Source organism: Opisthorchis viverrini, assembly GCF_000715545.1.
Source record: "Opisthorchis viverrini unplaced genomic scaffold opera_v5_160, whole genome shotgun sequence".
NCBI lineage: Eukaryota > Metazoa > Platyhelminthes > Trematoda > Opisthorchiida > Opisthorchiidae > Opisthorchis > Opisthorchis viverrini.
The window spans coordinates 447592-470418 of record NW_008751817.1 but is presented as its reverse complement, the minus strand read 5'-3'; the positions used below and the strand labels follow the sequence as shown (position 1 = coordinate 470418).

The 22827-nt window shown below is 44.6% G+C and overlaps 1 protein-coding gene across 1 annotated transcript in view; it reads right to left on the bottom strand.

The window, feature by feature from the left end:
* Positions 1 to 16556, bottom strand: part of T265_07168 (hypothetical protein) — a gene marked incomplete at both ends in the record, with an annotated part of 21594 nt that extends 5038 nt beyond the window's left edge. The window contains 8 exons of the mRNA XM_009172619.1: positions 1116 to 1294; positions 1341 to 1444; positions 2372 to 2478; positions 4788 to 5014; positions 5759 to 5951; positions 11703 to 11833; positions 11870 to 11951; positions 16281 to 16556. Coding sequence (XP_009170883.1) covers positions 1116 to 1294; positions 1341 to 1444; positions 2372 to 2478; positions 4788 to 5014; positions 5759 to 5951; positions 11703 to 11833; positions 11870 to 11951; positions 16281 to 16556 — 1299 coding nt within the window. The remainder of the gene's footprint in view (positions 1 to 1115; positions 1295 to 1340; positions 1445 to 2371; positions 2479 to 4787; positions 5015 to 5758; positions 5952 to 11702; positions 11834 to 11869; positions 11952 to 16280) is intronic.
* Between the last annotated feature and the right edge of the window lie 6271 nt (positions 16557 to 22827).

Sequence of the window (22827 nt, the reverse complement as noted above, 5' to 3'; positions counted from 1 at the left end):
GTACGACCAGTACGCTTACAGTACAGCTGACAATGATGATGATGGAGCTCGGGTTTGAGGGCTTCAATCAACTATGCACATGTACTTTCATAATCAGTCCACTCTGACCAGGTTCTTACAGCTGACAATGATGATGATGGAGCTCGGGTTTGAGGGCTTCAATCAACTATGCACATGTACTTTCATAATCAGTCCAGCTCACTCTGACCAGAAAGGACTAGTTCTATCGTTAATTGCTTGTCTGTCGCATCATACTCCATAGACTCCATATCGGAATTGGGAAAACTAGCAACAATAGTGCACTGCGGAGTTCTTGAAAACGATGTAGGCACCATAGAGGACTGAATAAAAAATTTCAAGGGAACAGCTGCAACCTATATCGCCCAAGTGCTATCACGTACAGTTTTGACACATCCCAATTTCGAACTCCACTTATCCTAACATGTATCCAAGGATGATCACAATAAGTTATCCTTTGATTTCAGCTATTCCCTCGAATCAGTCGACTTACTTTCTAGACGTTCACGGTCAGAAATTCATATTGACTTCCAACCTTTCACACTCAAGGTGACTGTCGACGAGAAATATCTTCGGTCGCTCCGAGTACGATGTGATCAATGTTCGTAGTAAAACAAATCACAGCAGCAATGTAGGGCCACAGCGCTGTTCGCTCCCGGCCCCATGTGCAACTTTTACGGGGGTGCATGGGTACGCGAGGGATGCCCTACGGTTGGTTGTTTGAGGGCATGTGCAACTTTTACGGGGGTGCATGGGTTCTCGAGGGATGCCCTACGGTTGTTTGAGGCAATAGAAGCAACTGAAATGAAATCGTTGTTCTGTGTGTTCGAAGCGAGGTGGAACAGCAATATTCACTAGCCCACATTACGAGTTATGAGACCTGTCCCATTTTTCGGTGAAGAGGGTATTAGGTGGTGTGTGCAGTTTATCTTTTCAGAAGTAAGAAATCATTGTAAAAATAAGCAACAAATAGGAAGAAATCTGCCCCATCATTGTCGAAAATTCATCAAGTTCGCCAGTTTTACGGTGTGTGCTGCCTGTCTCAGCGTTGGGCGGTCAATCATCCGACCACGAAAAGTAAATGCACCTGCACCTACAGCATCTCCCTCCGAATGTTTTTCGGCTTCGGCTAGCAAAGCCCTCGACCATTCAATGCGTGCACTGGATGGAGAAAACGCCTTGTTTACGATGGGTAGTTGGGCCGGGTGTATGGTTTGTTTGCCACTGAAACCCATTTGGGCGCCGTGCTTGCAATTTTCCTCAAGTTTTTCGGTGTCTGTGGAAGATGGACAGTTACCATACATGCAGTAGCGAGGGCTTACCTTTGTAGTCTATATCCACCATATCGATTGATGATAACCCAGAGGCTTTTGCCACGACTGGAACATAGCTTCGAGCATAGGATAATTCCACGTTGTTAGGACTTCTGTCAACGCCTAAAGCGAAAGAAATTGAGTTTGATAGCAGAGCTATAGAATGGAATGTACATACAGCGTAGCATTCCGGATATAGTAAATTGTGAGGGATAACGGTGACGCACGCACTTGTGATTCCTCCAACTTTGGAGCAGATTTATCTGTCTAGGCAAGATCGGAGTAGAGTTCATTCTCCCGCTATGCCAGTGACTCGCCTGAAAATCTAACAATTCAACTGCGATAGCAAAACGGATGTTCCCGATCGATCCCATGTTGTTAAAGTAATCGCACATGCTCCCGAGAAATTAACCTAATCAGTTACTTCAGATCTTTTAGCCTACGATCTCGGTGGACGGAAAGACTACACAGGCCTTTCAGTTCCCATCTTTTGGGTGTGATAACGAGCTGCTGATATGTGACCTAGAGAACAATGCAGTTTTCCAGCTCACAAGCCGTACACCGAAACGCAGTGATTTCAGCTGCAACAGCTTCGTTCACCGAGGATAAGGATAGTAAGGATATGAGAACCAGATGTTGGATGAGTTGATCCTATCCGTTCACCAACGTCGAATGGCTCTGTTCGCCCGATATGGTGGCGGTGGAGAGCTACGTAGTAAAAACGATAGCTATGATGCAAGATCGCCACTGGCTTCGTGACATAGTCATATCTACCGCTAACCCCCGATTCCCATTCGGGAGATTAGCACTTACCAGTGCGACTGAGTTGACTGTTAAGGATAACCATGTTTCGCTGCAAGGTCGCGCACTGGACGCTTCTTCGACACAAGACTGGGCGAAGAGAGCTTTATCAGGCAGACGGTCCTCTGGCACACGAATTACGAAGCATGACCAGGATAGCTTTAGAGTGTAAGCAGCTGATCTATCGGAGCAGAATAAACCTTTTCGGAAACCATTTGTTGTCGTTCAGCACTACTGACCTGGTGTTCCCACCAGGCTCGCGCAATGCTTCGGAAGCACGTATGGTTAAACAAAGAGAGCCTTTGAAGGTCTTCCACATGCGGCGGCCACGTCTCTGATCGATGAACTAGAACAGATCGGACGGCGGCATTGCACACTCTACTCTTGATATTCAAGGTGATTTCACGTCATCGCCACAAATGTCGAAGGTTAGCCAACGCTGCTCTGGCCTTCAGAATTCAGAAAGTGATTAGCCTTTCGCCAGACCACCGGAATATATGCAGCTACCCAGGTAAATGGACTTATCTACCACATTGATGGGTTCACCTGCAAGCATGAAGTTTGTGTTTAACCCTATCCAATCCTCCAGCAGTACTTTGCAATGTAGAGGTGTGAAGCAGAACTATTTAGATCATTTGATGAAATGGCTTGCATTTATAGAGGATCTGATCCAAGAACAGCAATATCGTCAGCATACCCAGTACCCGGGAGTATTTCGACCTCCGAGATGTTAGAGATAGAAAAAGAAGATTCAAGCAGCATGTCGACTACGAAGTTGAAGAGAAGGGGTGATAGAGAGCGCCTCGCCTGACACCACTGGATGTGGTGAATTCGTGATACAATCTGTCGTAGACACATCCATGCCCACGGGAGGAAACATATAGAGCCCCCACAGGAGAGAAGAATTTAGAAGAGAAACTCCACATTTTTGACCGCCAATGGAACCTAAACCGGACTTAAAATCGAGAAATACTAGCATTATTGGTCGTCAGGAAAAGTGGTACAGTTGGAACACGCCGCAATGTGAGTACATGATCAATTCAACTAAGGCGAGGGCGAAATCCAGCTTTATTTTCGTGAATCTGGTTCTGCTGATGGCAAATTAACCTGCACAGAATAATGCTAGAGAACACCTTGGAAGCAATAGCCACTAGGCTGATGCCCCGGTGGTTTTTGCACGATTTCCTGCACCCTCTTCGAATACTGGAATCATCATCGAGGCACTCTACATTGTCGGATGTTTCTCCTCATTCTAGACATTTGTATTAGGGTCACCAGGTTAGCCACAACGATCTGGTCACCTATGAAGAATGCAAACTGTCTCGTCCGGATGCTTGGTGCACTGAAGCAATGTGGTTGCACCCTAGACTTCTATCATCGATGACGGGCGGATGTCGATGTCCCAATCGGTCAGTCAGTCATTCCGGAGGGTGAGTTGATGGGGCCCATCTGAACCTCAAAATGTCAAGCCCATCGATGTCAACAGCGTTCTTGCAGTCAACTTTTACCCAGATTTCCTGAATAAGTGTCCGCAGGTGTAGGCACCTCGGGGTAAATGTGGTAGGCTAGCACAACTTTTATTCTTCTCACAACGGGACTTTCAAACGAATTATGGTTGCACGGCAGGGAAGCATCAGTGTGTAACTTCGATGTTAAGCTGTCGATGATTGTGATTAACTGGGGTGCGATGGTTTCCGCTGCTAAAGCCTTCTCCTTTCTCGAGGTTTCGGTGATCCACCAGCGCTCTCCGTTAATCCTAAGGCTCTTCATTATTCGCCGTTTGGAGGACCTGCACAAGTCATCACAGTTGTTTGCTGCTGGTATAGTTTTCCTGGCTCCAATCAGAACTGGTGATCGTGTCCATTGGGGTATACGAGCGTCCTATGATAGACCGTACCAAAGGCTGTGATTATAAATTCTTCCACCGTTCTCAAATCGTCGTTCAAATCACCGGAGTAACCGTGACACATCCCTGTAGAAGCTGTCTTCCTCAGCCTCAGAGCTACAGTCCGTCGAAGCGTATGGTGGCACGAATAAACGCCGTCCACTACGTCAAGGTGTATTGAGCTTGATCAAACCAGTCAACCCAACAGCACAAAGACAACTGTAAACTGTAATCCAGTTCAGTAAACCGCATTCAGCCCTGAGGCTTAGCACAACCCCCAAGCCGTAGGCACCACGAGCCAGTGCATCAAGATCACCAGACACCCGAAGAGTAACGTGCAGGAAATTTGGGTTTCGGGGACAACATATATCGGCCCAGAGAACAAGGTCTGAGCAAGAGCTACCCGTTACCAAATTTGAGAGAGTACGGACGTTGCAAGGTGTAATATGGAATAGGCCTTGAATATAATGAGGGTTACTTTTTATTTATTTTAGTGGGCAGAAGCTTAGATAAGGAGAAACGGCTAAATTAGTGAGGACTTGGAAGAGGGACGTGCGGAGGTCTCAGTGGACGAAAACGTATGAGGACCGGGCCGAAGAAGCGGAGTTGTTTGAGGCTTTGACTCAGAAGGTTGACATACAAGGCAGTGAGAGGATATGCGGTTTTGTTCGGGGACCCTTCACATAGCCTCTAACTCAAAAGCCTGGATTGGCTGGAGGAAACGCCTTACTGCCTTCACACTCCTATCGCAGAGGACAGTACGCCTTCACCTCAAGACCGCTCTGTAATACAGCTTCTTGAAGTACGGGGACTCGCTCTTCTTTGTCGTGCTGCTCACCGTTGGTGTCACTGGTTTGCTGAACCTTTGGGAACTGAGTTCCAGCCACTACAGCCCACAGGATCATTGCAGCACCACCATGGCGAGGTGACTTTTTAGTCGGGAGATAACAGTACCACCATTCGAATTCGCGTTGCGGGGAATCCAGCTGGTTAGTTCCTGTCACGATAATTTGCTACACTTGAATGCAGGGATTAGGTAGCTGCTCTATAGACCCTCATAAACCTACACCTCGAAGGTGTCCTTGTTTTGTAACGTTATCAAATAAATAGCATAGGACTCACGACCCTCCATGTAACGATTTCATCTAGTACGACTGTTAGTCAACCCATATGACGGCCTCCTCCGTAATGAAGTTATACTAGCCTAGTATTTCTGAGGTCGTAATAGATGGGGTCCTATCTCATTGGAGACAGTTATTTCGGAGTACACAGGTTAAATCCCCCTTGTTCAGAAAGCCGTCGCGGCGGCTACCACCCGTCGTCTATCGGGGTCGTCTGTGTTACACGGCTTTGTGAGACGTAAACACAAACAGCAACTTGAATGAGCTCGCCACGAGCACTGCAGTTAATCAGACCAAAGTCCTCACGATAAATCATATCCACATCTTTCACTTTCAACCACAACCTGGTCCAGTTGATCAATAATTCTCCCGAGGTTGTCGCACCTTCTCATTGTTGAAGGCACAACTCAAAAGTCCGTTAGGGTGGCCGAGAGGAAACTTGGAAGGTGCAACTATAATACTTTCCATAAAGTCACGTAGACTCAAACAAGTGACTTTCGGCAATAAGTTACAAAGTATCAAGTAAGAAAGCATGCTTCAAGAAATGGCTCTGGATTAGCTAGAACTAGACAATCGAGAATTTCAAGCGTGCTCATAGTTACGGGTGCCGTCAAACTTACCAAGACTGACACAATAATCATCAGAACCGAAGACCACACCCACCAGGGGAATTTTTAAAGATTTGCCCCCAAGGCATATGTCTGGTAAGTTGACAACTGACTTGCAAGACTCGATCATGGCAACTAGACCCAACTGGGGCTTGGACCTCGAAGACGTAGCCTTGGATATGTAGGTATCGACGCGATCGGAAAGCTGGAAGAGCACGGTGATTATATTAGTACAAGTGTGAATGTGACAACCGCGTAGTTCACTCAATCAAAATAAGGAGCAGCTATACACTGGATATGCATTACAATCGGATACAGACTTCAGGGCAATCCAACAGGAACTGCTCGTTGAAGCAGATAATCAAAGGATTCGGACAAGACAGGATAAAGTTACATTGTCGCTTTCTAGAGACGACGAAGCCCATTTGAATAACATAGACTTGGGAGTAGTGGTCAGTAAAGCCTTTGGTTTTTCAGTAACAGGTTGGGATTTCTCTTGGGTCAACCTCTTATTGTCACTACGCGGAAGAGCAACTACACCGGGTACTGTCAGTAAACTTGGAAGCGTCACCCAAAGTTGATCGTGTCACGCTCTGCTCTCACACCGTTCACTGTTACGATTATCAGGATGAGCTTCAGAACCGGCTGCTGATTCTGTCTGCTCTCAGAGATAATCATCCAGTATTTTCATCATGTAGCTTGGGAGCACCTTCAACGCTACTAGCATTCATTACTTTCCACGGCATCAAGATCACCTGTTTAAATGAAACTTCCAGATACACCTTCACACACGCGCCACATGATGTATTTCGAAACGTGCTCGCTTGTCTAATCTTTGCTAGTCGACAGGGTCGAAATCGCACGAATTCACTGATAGGCTTACCCAGAAATCCGCGGATTTAGGTGTACGATTAAAAGTACTTAATGCATATCATTAGGATAAGTATTAGCGATTATGGTGAACTTTGGTGTAAGTTTCTGCTACACATTGCATCCTGACCCATATACTCATCAGGGCCAACAGGAAACAATTACTCTCGGTTACCAACGGGTGCACCCGTTCTCGAGCGTATTACGTACTGTATAGAATCGCGTGTTGTAGGTAACTTCTCAAAACACACTGGCTAAGGAATAATGCGCGGTACAATATGGGCATCCGTTTTTTGTGCATGCAGTTCACAGTCTATGAAACTGATGCAGAATGTTTGGAAGATGTAAGGGATACTGGGAGTGGCAGATATCTAGCGTTGCTCTGTCTTTGAAAATTCCCTGATCTGGATGCGAAAATCATTGGTTGTGCGATCCTGGTCATCGCTTCTAAGTTGCCAACGGATATCATCATAAGCTAGAGCACCAATATTTGCAAAAAGACCGAATCATGAAATACAGAGGAAGGGCCATTTGGGCCGTGGACACATTAGCCACATCCTTACCTTGCGACAACTAGAATACTACAACACATAAAGAACCAGCAATTGTTGTCTCCCTGGGCCTGGGAAGTCTTCGATTCGGTCGATAGCACTAATTTGTTAATCTTCTTACACTTCAAAGCTGATCCGAACATCATCACCCGTTGGCGTGGGGAACTCTCCTCCCACAAGAGTGATGTTTATCAGGACTGCTGTTTTATCACTTTTTTCCAACTTTTCAGTTAACTTACATGTCGAAGAAACCCTCTTCACATCAACTACCTGCGGAGCTAACATTCTACGGGAGGAGGACTAGACTATGTATACGACATCGCGCCAAGTACTTAAGATTCTGTGCGGATGAGGTACGTCGAATAATCTAGATCAAGGTGCTATGCGATCCACTGAGTTTTGTTCAAATTTAGATACTGTGGTGGCCCAGCCAAAGCAGACAAATGTACTGCTCAAAACTGTGAGCTGCCTACAAGAATTGAGGTAATCTGTACTAGAAATGACCTATAGGTTCAATCTTCTGCGTTGGAATTAAGAAGCCCCTTCCAGGCTCATGTTAACCACAGGGAAACTGCCAGTCTTTGGTGGTGACGATTTTGAGCGCTATGTACCAAGCAACTTGTCCGAATCGGCTCACGACATTCTCTGTTGTTCGTTTTTTGAGAAGGTACTCCAACTTCCTCGGACCATATGAAGTCATAGTAAACAAAAATTCAACCATGGCTGTCGTAAATCAATTCAATTATTTTGCAATTGATAGTCTAACCATTCACGTTCTCCCTCAGCCGGAATTTCTCGTCGTTTGGACTCTTAAAATGGTGCTTTGTTCCATATTTTTGTGTTACTGTGAGTAGTATCTTATTTATCGTAACTGAATTTTTTACAGTTCACTCAAAACGCATGCAAAGACTCCTTTGAACGCTGGTCTTCATATGATCGACATTTCGCACGCTGACTGAGGTCAAACAACGCAGGCGGGTTCATAAAAAAAACTAGTGGAATGGATCTCCTCATAAATTGTTAACCATATCATTCCAACAAGGGAAGAGGAGGAGTTTACGACAGACCCTGTACTTGATGCCACTACTCTAGTTCACAATGCCTAAATCAGTCTCAAACATTCCACGTTGAAAATACACGTGTATTTCTACGCCAGGCAATACAATGGCAACCCGACTATGCGCAGTATGGCTATCTCCCGCAAGCCAGTCAATCAGTTCTACTCGGGAATAATGGAACAGAGAGTCATGCCAGAAGCGAAAATAAACCTGCACACAGTACAAACACTAGGGAAAATTGTAACTAACTCAGAAGGGCGGTACACTTGCCGACCACATGAAAAACCAGACGGACAAACTTTAATTTTATACAAGGAACTACGAATCGTTTGCGTCAAAAGCGAAACGTTGCCCAGCAATAAATCCACCGATGGTTTACCAAACCCCCCTGAAACAATGACTTCCCAATAGATCCCAAACATTTTCCAATCGATTGAAAACATCTACGGACCATGTGTTCGGAAGCTGTCAAGTGAATATGTTCGATTGGCAAGATCGGAGGCAGACTGCGAGAACCATCGCATTTTCAACATTGGATGAATGAAGCATAACATAATTCCCGAATCTCTGGTTGTTAAGCCATCAGATGCGTCCCCCGCTTCTGCCCGAATTGCTTCTTCAGCGGCCAAATCATTCCTCAAACAGAGTATCCATTTAACTCCCCAACGTTTAACTGATATCCGCCACCGCGCGTGTCGTCTCAACCATGATCTTCAGTCCGCACTCTGGCCTGCTGAATTCGAATTAATAGATACCAGAGCACTGCCCGAATTGCTTCTTCAGCGGCCAAATCATTCCTCAAACAGAGTATCCATTTAACTACCCAACGTTTAACTGATATCCGCCACCGCGCGTGTCGTCTCAACCATGATCTTCAGTCCGCACTCTGGCCTGCTGAATTCGAATTACTAGATACCAGAGCAAAGGAAGTAAAATCAGCTCAAGGTAAACAGTGCAAGGACAGACAAATACGTAAGCTCGAAAAATTGCTTTCTACCACTCGCTGTTCTGGTAACACAGCAGAGAAGAGTGAGTCATCCACTAGCTATTGTAGCGTAGTCAATTTATCAGATAAGTGAAGAGGAACGTTGTCTGTTAGAGAAAGGATTGAATTTTGCAGTAAGCAAAGGCGTTATAAGGGCAGAGATCATTCCTAGTGTTGAGTCTGTATTCCATAAGCTTCCTGCAATGGAAGCGGAAAAATTACGTGCACAGTTGGTCACAGTCCTCAAGTCCCAGCAACCAGGGGTTCCAAACATCGCACCAGCTGAGCGAAGAGCGTTAAACACGTTAAAAAATGTAGACAGCAAAGTAATTACAAAGGCAGATAAAGGAAAGGCCACGGTCATCGTGGATAAGAGTGACTATCTTCAGAAAGTTAGACAACACATAGCTGATGGTCCCTACCGATAAATTAGTAACGGGACGATCACGTCAATTATGAATAAGAGTAAAGTTGAAGTTGGGAGGTATCTAAGATCTGTGACAAACCATCTGGAGCTTTAAACGGATTCGAGTGTCCACCAAGGGTGTTCTGGCGTTACGTAGATGACACATTCGTTGTGATAAAGCTGGATAAGGTGAACGAATTTTTTCAATATCTGAACACTTTGGACCCTCACATTAAGTTTAGCATGGAGCTAGAGTCCACATCGGGTACACTACCTTTCCTTGACTGCATGACACACAAGAGTGGTGGGAAATTAAAAACCACTGTATACCGGAAATCAATAGATAGCGGTGCGGCTTTAAACTACTCCTCTGCACATCCAAAAGCAGTATATGCCAGCATAGCTTCAGCGATGTCTAGGAGAGTGAGAGCACTGTGCACAGAGGAAGTCGACCGAAGAGCAGCACAACTTGAAGTAAAAAAGCGACTTCAGGATAGCGGATACCCAGTGGGTTTAATTAAGGGGCGACTAAGACAGGTATTGGCGCCAACACCAAGGCCCAACAAGGAGTGGATCGGAGCAGCGGTCATTCCATACAAAACAGGGACATCTGAGACTGGTGGCCGAGGCGGTGGAAATCGCCAAGCATCCCAGTGTGAATAGAATAGAGGAGATTGAACTTGCAAACGTGTGGAGAGCGGTCTTAGATCAACCGAGATGACACGAGGCGGTGTGCACTTATCAGCGAAATGGCCTGGGTCTAAAAGTACAAAATCCAAGTAGCCTTAGATCCAATTAACCACCCCACCCCCATCCCCAAACCAATTGTCTCAGCACCTTTGGACGAACACAGGTGAACGAAATCTGTGAACGACCCCAAGAGGAATTTTCCGTTAAGGTGTCCTAGACTGAAAAAGTAAGGACGAAAAATCCGAGTTCATCATGAAGACAAATCCCCCCTAACCAATATATCGTAAATCTTAGTCATCCCCACTAATCAACAAACAGGAACATCAGACTGAACACCCAGCACTGATCAAGTCACTAGTCATAAGGAATATCACGGATTGATTCCCTGACTGCCTTAAAACCCAATCAACCTACTACTTACTCACTTGGCCTGACGAAGCTCTTGTGTCAAAAGCGAAACGTTGCCCAGCAGTAAATCCACCGATTGTTTGCCAAACCCTCTGAAACGGTGACTTCTCAATCGGTCCGAAACATTTTCTAATTGATTGAAATCACACTGCTTTCTTGAAGCTCACCACCTTCGGACACTATATATGCTTGCTTCCACAACGGGAATTTCGTCACAGGATACTTCCATAACAGTGCCACCAAACATTCGTCGTGTGCGGTAAGATTATTATATTTTAAGCCGTCCAATCAGCCTAATTTAACTCTGTCTTACCTTTGATTTTGGATAGCTCCCACTCTCTACGCATTTCAGTGAACTGGCCTTTCCTCTATTCTGTATCACAAAGCCCTTGGCCATTGGTATCAAAATTCGATCCCTCGGTAGTGTGGGTTGTTGCTTTCTTTGAATCAACTGAAAATGACGTCAGACTGGTCTAGAGACGATTATCTAGATCTGGATGAAGTATCTGATGAATGAGGAATCTAATGAATATTCTGCAACCCTCAGGCATCCTGTACTACGACTAGTCAACTATTCGGTGCCGACATATGGAAACCGATATACAAGGGGTACCTGTTTGTCATCATCAGAGGAAGGATTCGCGCCGAAGAGTTCATCACCAAACAAGATCAGCAGATTTCACGATAACGAAGGTTGAATATCAGTGGAAAAGCGTTATTCACAGGACAGAATAGGGGAACAGATGGAAGAAACGGTATCGTCTGCTGAACCCAGTACTCGGAAGCAGTGCGCACTCATTTCGGCAAAGATGAGTTATCCAGCTCATGAACTTGCACGGTCCGAAAAAATACACAAGATAGGTCTGCACAGGTAGACCACTCCAGCCAGATTCCAATTAGCACCTTGTTCTCATGGCAAACAACGCACAGTAAACAGAGTAGGAAGGCTATTCCAGGCCAAAAAACAACGATGAAATGCTTAACTTACCCAAGACAGTTCATCGAGTGACTCAACTTTGGGTAAGCAAAACAAGTCGGGGCCAGGCCACATCCCATTGCTCGAGTCAGAAGACGTAATTGCAGCATCCAATACAGCGACAAGATCATCGATAGCGTGACCTGAGTTCGCATCATTGATTCTAACAATTAACGTACGTTGAAATTCTTGCCGTAATACTCGGAATAGACCACCGTCTGGAGCGGATAGTGCGTCGGAAACAGCTTGCCGGGCTTCCGCCTGATAACAAAGCAAATCAAATACACAGTGGAGTTTTGTAATCTATTTCCGAGTCGGAAATTCTCCCTCATAGCACAGAATAATCTAGCTGAAAGTCAGTGTCCGTCTCTTCACCTGAGGTAGATTAACCATGACACTAAAAAATTATCGGTTCCCCGGAAAATTTATCAGTTTAAGGTGGTGATTCTAAGCAAGGTCTGGTTGGTCTAGTGGACAAAATGACATTGCATTTTGCAGAACTTCGTTCGAACCTCAGCAGTCGGATTCAAAATGACTGATGCCGATTTCTTGATAATCTGTTCAATTGTTTGAAAAAAGGTGATGTGGAATACACCTCAAAGTTTTTGGGAATAAAATTTGAATTCAGCCTGAATTCGATTAAGACGTAATACACCGAATCACAGGATGTGCGTTGAATAAATGTAATGCACACACGTGTGTTCGTGCTCCAATGACATCCAATTACCAGTGCACTCGCTCTACTACCATGCTGCCATGCCGCACGAGGGCTGAGATACTGCCAGGTTGCCCAACCCTAGACAGGAGAAGTCGAGAGGCAGAGGTCGGCTTCGAAGCACGAACCTTACGGTCAGTAAATTCGCGCTCTAACCACTTGGTCCACCTCCCCCCATTTGCTCCTTGCATTCACCAGGAATTTCGAGGCGGGTAAAGCTGAGTGCTTTTGGGCAAAAACACGGATTACCACACTTCACAGCAGATTGGTCATGTGCTCCACAGAGTAGGTAAACCTGATAAAATACTAAAGCACGTGCTACTAAATCTCTGTGCTTCTCAGGTGGTCGGGGTTAAAGGAAGCCCGGATTTCAAGTGGTATTAGTTCCATTGCAAACAAAAACAAGTAAACTACGGGGAAGAACTGTAGCGGGTTACATCACACTTTATTAGTCAATTATAACGACAGGACAAAACGCCAGGTCTCATCTGCGCAGAAAAAAACTTTTCGCTCCTCCAAGCCTTTCACTCTTCAGAGGCATCCAAATGAACTTTATCTTCAAGGACAGCTCTCTGTAAGAGCTGAGAAACCTGTGTGCATTTTCGATGCGTCTCTCTTGAGTGTGCAATTGAATGGCACTCTCCGTATCCCCTCTTAATAAAGCGCAATTTTACTGCTATGAAGAAAGTTTCCTATTTTTCGTTCGTCGTAATAGTGGTTGAATAAGGTCACAGAACGTGTCAGAGATGAACCGAAAGTATGGATGCAAGCCGACTTATTCCCGCGTAGAGTGATGATAAGTGTGAACGTACGGGTCGAGGAGGTCAAGCTTCAGGTCCAGTTGGAATGACCCTGGACAGAAAATACATTCGATCTAGAAGAGGATTCATACAGCTTTTGATGGGTTACGCGCACCACAGTATGTGGGTGGATTATCCTCGTGCTGATTTTATGGGACTAGTGATCGTAAAAGACCCGTGCTGTGGGTAGTAAACACAACTTCTTACAGAACACTTCCTCTTTAAATTTTCACCACCGAAAAACCTGGGTTGACCTATTTCCGATTGGAATCTTAAAAGATTTGGTAGTTTTAATAATTAGCTTTTTCCGATTGGAATCTTAAAAGATCTTGGTAGTCTAACTAATTAGCTTCTCTGTAGCATTACTGTCGAAATGTTTTATCCCTCACAGTGGAGGAAAATCTGGAACCAAGTCATTTAGTCAGCTCGGCAAAGCGCTTGTTGTTGCGAAGCCACTGTAGCTGTTTCGATGAAACACTGAAACTGTGTGTTTAAAAGAGTGAAGGGTCAATTGCGGACGATAAATACCGCAACTGCAGACCTTATCTACCCGCGACGTTCAATTAAGATTTGACCGCCGATGCTCGTGAAGCCTGTATTAACTGGTACCAATGATTCCACACGGAGACAGAAAATGAACAATGTACTGCCCCCATGAAGAAGAAAAAGATACTTTCCCAAAATGGGCTATCATGGAAACTGTCATGGGCACCAGAGGGCAATTATGGATACCTAGCCATGCAGACCAAGTCGTTCAGTGTTCTGGGCAGAAACAACGATCAAAAGTGTTCTGGTGGAGTTGGAGCCATTTTTGAGGACTAAACAGCAGTTTTGTTCGGTCGTGCCCTCCAGAAACTGCTTGCATTTTGAGTCGAGTGTTATGTCCCGCTTGATTTACATCCTGCTACTAACTTCCTAGATGCGTTTTGATGCATCATTCGAGAGGTTCTCTTTATGTGCCTAGGAGTCCTTATAATTTCTCCGAAATTAGACCGATCAGGTGCCCAATCCATCTGTTTTTTTTTTCAATAAACACCACTTTTGCGAAGCCTTATGAAACAGACTGTCCGGGGGTGATTCTTCTTTGCAAGGCGTTCAGTTAGCTATTTTTGCATACCTACGTTTGTGATGATTTACTCATCTGTCTTAACATATCTAACTTTGTACGCAAACAAACGACTGTACTACTCCATGAATGAAAGAGAGAGAGAGCACTGGACAAAACACGCTGGATAATAATATTTCAGATCGCTTACTTCTATCACAGCATGAAAACCGAGGCGTATTAGTCAATTCAACTACAAACGCGCACAATCTGGTGATTCTATTAATACTGATAGTGTTTGAAACTTGCTTTCTGCTGACTTACAGCTGATTTAAGGTGACCCTGGCTGATCCACCGCTTTCGCTCGTCTTAACGCTTTTTAGCTCGTTTATCGGTGAAACAAAACCCCAAACTATTGGATAGCTGACATTCTGCACTACAAGAGCATCAAAGCAGTCAAGCAGTTGCGTCTGAGCGGATTGGTGTTAGGCCAACAGGATAGCCCACATGTGCAAATTCACACAGCTAAACCCGATATCATCAACTCCTCATTCCCAGTCACGCCACTTTATGAACATCCTCACGGAGAGTAAACCCAATCACAATGCTACTTGGAGGTAAGAGCTAATCATCCATCAAAACAGCGCCTCAAATTGCGACGGTCAATCTCCTTTTGAGAGATATCCGATGGTGAGATGGGTGGCGCCTACTCTGTACCGCCAGCTGACTGCTCCTTAGTAGGACTAACTTTTATAACGTCTGTTTACGGAACACGGCGTTAGACTTTAACAGCCTCGGATGTTCATAGAAGTTGCACTTTGATAAACCCAGTTTCTGATGCCGTTTTATGACATAAGATTTCTATCAGCATTTGAAACGGTTGCGATCCAAAAAACTGATACTCTTGATGGGTATACAGAAACATCTGAAGAAACCTTATGCGTAATCTGGCCATCCAGGAGCGCCTATTCGCCAGATCATCTCTCCAGAACTAGGTATAGGTCACCATGGACCAGATAGTTCGGCATAGCTCATCTATGGATAACAGTGCCTCGAAAGAACAGTGAATATCGGTGTAATAAATGGCGAATGGATATTTTATAGGGATAGCAAGATGATCCAATTTCCGACTTGAAAAAACATTACCACACAACGTGTTCTGAAGAAAGGTAGGTGTTGGAAAATGGCTAATCAGTAGCATCGGAGAACTGGTAGCTGATCAAGTGACTGATTGTCGATTAGGTGGTTGTTAACCTGTCTGCTGAGTGAACATTTCGTCAGCCGGGGAGACGTCAATGGGCGCGCTGCTGGTATGATTATAGATTATGGTTAACCAGCAAATGCAGGGAAACTGATAGTTAAAGCGAAAATGCCATCAGACGCCACCAATAAGCTGGTGTTGATGCTAAGTCAAATCACGTGAGTGATACATAAACATAATCGCACTAACTTGAGTATCAGACAAAGCATCCAACAAGAACAACCGCATCAGTTCCTCATTCGTAAAGATCAATAAGCAATCGATGAAAACAGAACACTAGGTCAAAATAAAGGTACACAATCAGAGTCGATCGACAGAGTAGGGTAGAGTAGCACAACGCATCATATCCAAACGGTAAAACAGAACACGCTTTGTTCCGAGTGATGTACCGCACAACTACTGAAATTCGTTTTTAACACACCGTCTCCCAGCACGCAATGAAGAAGGTCCGGAAATCTTCACAGCATGTTTCCCCGTAAATCGGAGACAACGCGTTTCACGTGATGGTCATGGCATAAAACCTGGTACAACGGTGAGAGAATCACGTGACCAATAGGTTCCACTGAAACGTTCGCGTGTTGTGCAAGCGATCGATGGGTTAACTGATAAATAAGCGCAGTGTTTTGTGTTTAACGACAGCATGACATCGCTGTATAAACGGTCCATCAGGATATGGACATGTACCATATCACTACCTTTCCTCTTTTCGCTCTTTAACGCAACTTGCTCATGCGTGTAAACTGTAGCCAGCGTCTAGCTAGTAGCTCACCTTTCGATCGATTGCAACTGCATCTTCACAGTCGAGGACAATCAGGTCGGGGATAAGCATACCAAATTGATCCGGTTGTAACTTGGTCGGCAATTGTGATATTTTCTCAATCATTCTAGGTTTATCTCCCGGAACATAGAAAAATGATCGCCATAAACGTGAGGCGACTGAATGAGCGGACGAACTGAGTGGACTGCACACAGGCGTCAGTTGTAGTCTTTGATGAATGCTTCCATAACGAATTTTAGAGGTTCGCCGTATAAGGTTTAGAATCATCTGGAAATATTCATAAATAAACCGTTAGCATTACTGGATTCCGTTAGCTGATTTCCCTTACCAACTTACGGAAAAAACCGTTACGTACAAAAAATAGGCAAAAAAAGACACTCAATAATATAAACGAAGTTAACAGAAGTTTTGTGCAGCCAAGTGTTCTAAATGGTATGGTAAAAATTCTAGATACCATTGACCGAAGTGAATATCTCCGAGTAGAGATCGTTAACCACTAAATGCCCTCGAGTGGTGACATTTCAAGAACGGATACAGAGATTTCCGCCGGTACGGTCACCTCTCCGCTTTATGAGAGCTGACCTTAGGGGACACAGTATAGTTATCTGCTCTATGGAACACGCAATACAAACGCGACCGACGAACCAATACCCTCGAGGGCGCATAGCATAGTTCCTTGCTAACCATGACATGAGTGAAATTCCTTCCGAAGAGAAGCCACAATTAGAAAGGGCAATATGGACAAGTTTCACGAGATGGACATCGGAAGATTACTTTGGACGCTCTGTTCAAAGATACCAATTTCAGTGCAGTCTGTTAAGTTACGATAGGCTATGAGGTAATCCTTACGTATACATTATAATTCCGATGGTCCCCCATAAGATGCTTCTTTGAACGAAGATCATTTTATCGCAGATCCCCAAACTTATTCTCCGTAGTAAAGTCCAAAATGATATTTCTTACTCGTAAAAACACCTCTCTGAGAGTGAACTCAAATGGTAACCATAACGATACGAACAGCTTGAAGTTCAGAGCCTGGTGCTTGGAACAACTGGTATAACATGGCATATCTACCGAAAATGGATTTACGCATGTGACTTTCACACAATTCCCAATAACACGGTCTCAGTGAAGTTCTCCTGTGAAAAAAGACGGAACTCGACCAGCCTAATCGGCAATATTTATACCACTTGTATCAACCGCATACTATTTTCTAGTCAGTTCGATGTAGTGAAAAACTCCTCACGAAACTTTCCTACTACCGCTTCATTTTTCATCTGACATTATATCCGTACCCATCATTTTGTCACACAAATACCTAAGAAAATGTACTGTTTTTTTTCACGTTGAGACTAAAAGCTGTGCGGTGTACGGATAAAGAACCGATCGTCGATTACCTCTCTGATGAAACGGCGCTAATAACGATCGCCTCCACCAATCTCGAAAGCTCATATGACACGGGAGCTTAAAAAATGGCTAGTACGAGACCTAGGGAAGATATGCTACAAGTCGACCGTTCACAGCAACGCCTCAGCTGTTGTGAAATGCGGAGAGTTAACGAAACTATATCAGTCAGAGCCGCCGTTCCATAAGACTAGGCTGCCGTACAGTAGGCAACCCGACTCCTAGTAGGTTTTTTACGTAACCAGTAACAGTCACATGAGAAGCAATTATCCGATGCACTTTTGACAATCGGTAGTTTTAAATGAGCAAAGTTTCGAGTTTGACACGAAAGCTTTATCAGGTCAAGAGAGCAGGTCACCAAATTGGCCAGGTTATAGGGCACGCGAGGAACCAACCAACTAAATCTGACTCAACATGTCTAGTGACTGCGTTAAATATATTCCCGGAAATTGCGAGTTTGCACACTACCCTCGACGGAATGAGTGGTGAAGGGTCGCATGTCCTATTTTGCTGGAAAACACTGGAACTTGATATAGGATTTCGAATCTGCTATCTTAGGTAGATCCGAATGATGTTGAAACTAATCCCATAAATCGTAACAAACGCTGTCTTTTTATCACGCTGAATCTACATGGCTGCAGTCATTGGTTACTAACGTTTGTTGCATCAGAATTAGGCGGAAAACTATGCTAGCATGTAAACACTCGTGGTTTAAATCTAACACTGGTATTCTCTTTTGGTACCATTACATTCATCAACACTAGTTACTTAACACAAACACCGACTGTGAACGTAACAGACGGGAAAAGAAAGTACAAGGAGCTTCTCTGGGGTTGCAGATTCGATATAACCGGGAGATGTTGAGCCCAGTAAAGGTCAAAAACGTTGTGCAGGATGATCTTAAAACGGAATATTAGAGTAAAGTAACACAACAGCGACGTCCAATTGGACCGATCGAAAACAGAAGAGTGGATGCTGCAAATTTCTGGCTCGAATTTGGTGCGTAAGGAATAAAAAGCATGTTAAAACCTCACCCCTATTGTGTTACGTCTGGACAGGTTAACATCTGTTTTTGCGTGAGCGACCTAAAGCTATCACTCGGTCGGGCTTAAGTGCTGAAATGAACTTGCGGGCTACACTGGCTGGAATTCAGTTTCTAAAGTTTCGGCAATGCCGAGAAGGCCAACAAAGAGCAGTCGACGAAGGACAGCGAGAAACCGCATTACGAGGCAGTTTGGAGATGAAGTAGTACTGTTCTCTGCGACAGGAAGGTCAATACAGTAAGGCGTTTCCTTCAGGCGTCTACTATGTCCATATTTATAGAAGCAGCGATTCTACCTTCGTTCGAGGAAGGACAGGTCAGAAAAAGTCGTGGCCAAAAACCATGCACTCCGAATGCGCAAAGATCGATGCTGACCGCCGATGCATTATTCAATAAATTCGAAAAACTTTTAAAACCAAAGAGTCTGATGCTGCTAAGAAGGCACCTGTTGTGTAACTGCATTAGGAATCGGACAATTAGGCCTCATTCTCTAGTCAGTCAAGTCGCCTGTCGACAAGTGCGTCAGACTAATGAGTGGTTGGCTCCTGGAAGAGTCTCTCAAGAAAGCCCTAAAAACCGCTGCATCAAGGTCAAGGCTTTTGAGTTAGAGGCTATGCGAAGGGTCCCCGAACAAAACCGCATATCCTCCCACTGCCTTGTGAGTCGGGCTCTTGAGTCAAAGGCTCAAGGTAGATTACATAAACAAAACTCTTTTCTCCGGGAAATAACATTCGCTTTTGTGGCTCTTCGTTCAATGACCCCCATCCAAACTCCTCTCCACCCATCACGTGATGCTCTGTGATCAACCCACCTGAAAGCCCCTGACCCATATTGCAGCCTTTGGTGTCCGTAATCTCTGTCAAATTGGGCAACAGACATGTCTTGCTGAAACCTTGCTTCCCTTCAGCATTGATATATATTGTCTCCGAAACACTCACACACACTTCGGTCGCGCAACTTAAGACGCACAGGAAGAGCTCAGATGTTCCATATTTCACACTTTGGATATTTGGTGGTCCTCATACCGCAGTAAATGTTGAGAATTGCATTCAGCCTCAAGCCTAAAAACGCGAATTACTTGACTGAATCCCAGTAAATGATTGCCTTTACGCTGTACCATTGGATGGTTCAATTAAGATAACCCTGGTAGGCATGACTAAATGACAATCAGTGATACCAACGCATCAAAACCATCGCCTTCAGTGCGTATTTGTACAGTTTCCCAAACTAACAGATCATATTTCGCCCCCGATGCCCGCCGTAAGGTTAGGACGTAAAAGTTGAAGGGACTACTTAATAAAACCCGAAAGCGCGGACACCACGGGTGGATATGTTGTAAAGCGCTCCCTCACCAAGAGTAAAATTCAACCCCCTACCCTGCAAGGACGGCAAAGAACTGAATCACCCCTAAAACATGTGAGCGTTAAAGGATGCATATACACATACGCTCATGTGTATGCCATATGGACGCCTTTCCCCTCGCCGACTCAAATCTAAACCGCCGTTCGCATTCCGAAAAACAGCGAATGCAAATAGTCAGAGAGCACATTCTGCGAGGAGAGGGGAATGCCCGAACACGTGTTTCTTCCCCGCTGACTGGGTACTATCACGCGCCTTGTTCCTTTAGTAATGACGACCAAACATGAGATTTTCTTCAAAAAATTCGCTCTCAAATCACTCAATCAAAAAATCAGCATTTGACACGAGGAACTTGATGCACCACCGAAATGGTTATAATAAATAAAATATCATCATCAGAGGGAGAAAAATCAGTGTCGACACTTATGCTCCAATGCCGTGCAACCATAAGGTCCACCTAAATATATTTAAAGCCATAGAGTGAAAAGAACAGAAGGAATGGGTGAAGGAGTGGGACTGGTGCTAGTCTATATCAAGAACTCTGAGGTGCCTACACCTATAAGTGCTCAATCAGACAAACTGGAGAAAATGACGTACGAACGCCACTGACATCGTGACTGGTTCGTTGATGGGCACCAGGCTGCTAAGGTATTTCCCGAAATTGTTACTGCAGAAGGACGGCATGCGATGGACACATATCTGAAGCAGGCGATATCCGTTGTGCGCACCCAGTTCAAGACGACAAGCCAATCGGGCCTCAGCGGCACTTAGTCTACCTACCTGGGCGTTCGTGTCACCAGCCACCACAACGACGGGTAAACATCTTTCCTAATCAGAAATTCTGAGTACGAGCAGAACAAAGTAATCGAAGTAAAAGATCCTCGTTCCACTACCCACCAAAAGAATATTTTACATGAGGCTGCCACTTCCAAATCGCCGGTAGTAGAACACAATGACAGGCAAAGTACTAACCGCAACAACTGAACGGTGGTTTGTATTTTACCCTTTCTTGAAATACTGTCTTCAAACCGAAGTTATGAATCACCGGTTTCCCCTTACAAATAGATTTGCAAAATATGATAGTCATGAGTATACTTTTGCTTTAGACGGACGCAAACAGCTGACGATGAATCGTACGACAGAGTTGATGTTCTTCACTACCCACATTTGGCACGACTAAGGGTTCGTCGAATGAATGCAATCCAGTTATAGATTCGCGGATGAGGCGAGCGATCACCACTACACACAATAAACAGCCGGGGACGGGAGCCCGACGGATTGCAGTCAACTGATAAATGCCCTTATGGAAAACCTTCTTTTCCAACGAAAAGAGATCCTTGCGAGTAGTAAAAGCGATCGAAGTCGGCGTTACCGGTTTTGCCGTACCTCATCAAACAAGGTAAAAGCACTGAATGAAATTCGAAAATTACGCCCACCTGTTTATCAGATCCTCCATAAGAGGTTAGAGATACCCCCGTTAATACGTCTAAGTGGTTCAATATCCGGATTACTTAATCGAATAAATCATCTACGTTTTCGCCCCACACAGGTTTGGTGGCCTTGTTGTGTTGCGGCCACCCGTTAAGAAACGTTAACGACGCCATATCAACTTCTTGAGCCCTCCGAGAACCACACCATGGGCTTAGAAAAGCGAGCCCAATCGATTAGCCGATAACTGTATGTCTGATCACCTGCGGTGGAACCACATGAGAACGTGCTGTTGGGATCACTCGAGATCCGTATGGTGTGTGATCAAGTTAAGCCAATGAAACACCTAAAGGTTACTATTCACAGTTAACTGCTGTATTACACAACTAGGTGAGAGAACAGGTGGTGGACGGTGCCTTAAAAGGCTTACTGCTTCCTACTTACCAAGGCACTTGAATAATGACCTCGCAAAGGCTAAGTAGCGACGGGTAGTTCGTTATGCAGAATATATACCCTGAATGTGTTACGAGAGTGAGGTTCGTATTTGACAGTGAACACAGAATAATGTTCAGGCGGTTTGCTGCTTTATTCTGCTACAGACATCCGCTTACACATGGCATTTGTCAAACGGTTCAGAGATTTGGTGCCCAGCATTGAGATAAATTGCACTGGGAGACCCATCGTTAAGAAAGGCAATACGACGGGCGAGTGAACGGTAGCAACCTGGTGTTCCACACTCTCTATGACGGTTGCGGTTCCAGTTTTTCTCATTCCCCCAAGGAACCAGTATTCCCTTTTCACTGAGAGCAGCATAAGGCTCTTCGACTATCCAGTCAGAAATATCTTATGAAAATTACATCAAGCATGTGGGTTATAGAGTATCAAAAGCTTCTTGCGTCTAGCAAGCTGAAAATGAGAGTACTGTTCTTAAGCACTGAACGCGAACTACTTCATGTTAGCAAAAGCAAGACAGAGACAAACCATTTGATTGTTCTGATGAAACTATTTTATTGGTAATTGAATGTTGCAAACACTCGATTAGCTGCTAACACATCAAATATGGTGAACTTACCGTGAAAATATGAAAGAACACTCACGTAGGTATATTCAAATTTTTTGGGGGGACTCTTCCTAGAAGTGCGTGTAATTGGACGAAATCATTCAGGAATAACGAACCATGCTTGTCTTATTGCTGCAATTTTTTCAAGCGCTTTTCTCGTTTCTTTTGTAACACTGGTTGGCACCTAGGTCATATTTACCAATACAAGTCATTTGATTATATTTATCATGAACTGTCGTTACTGA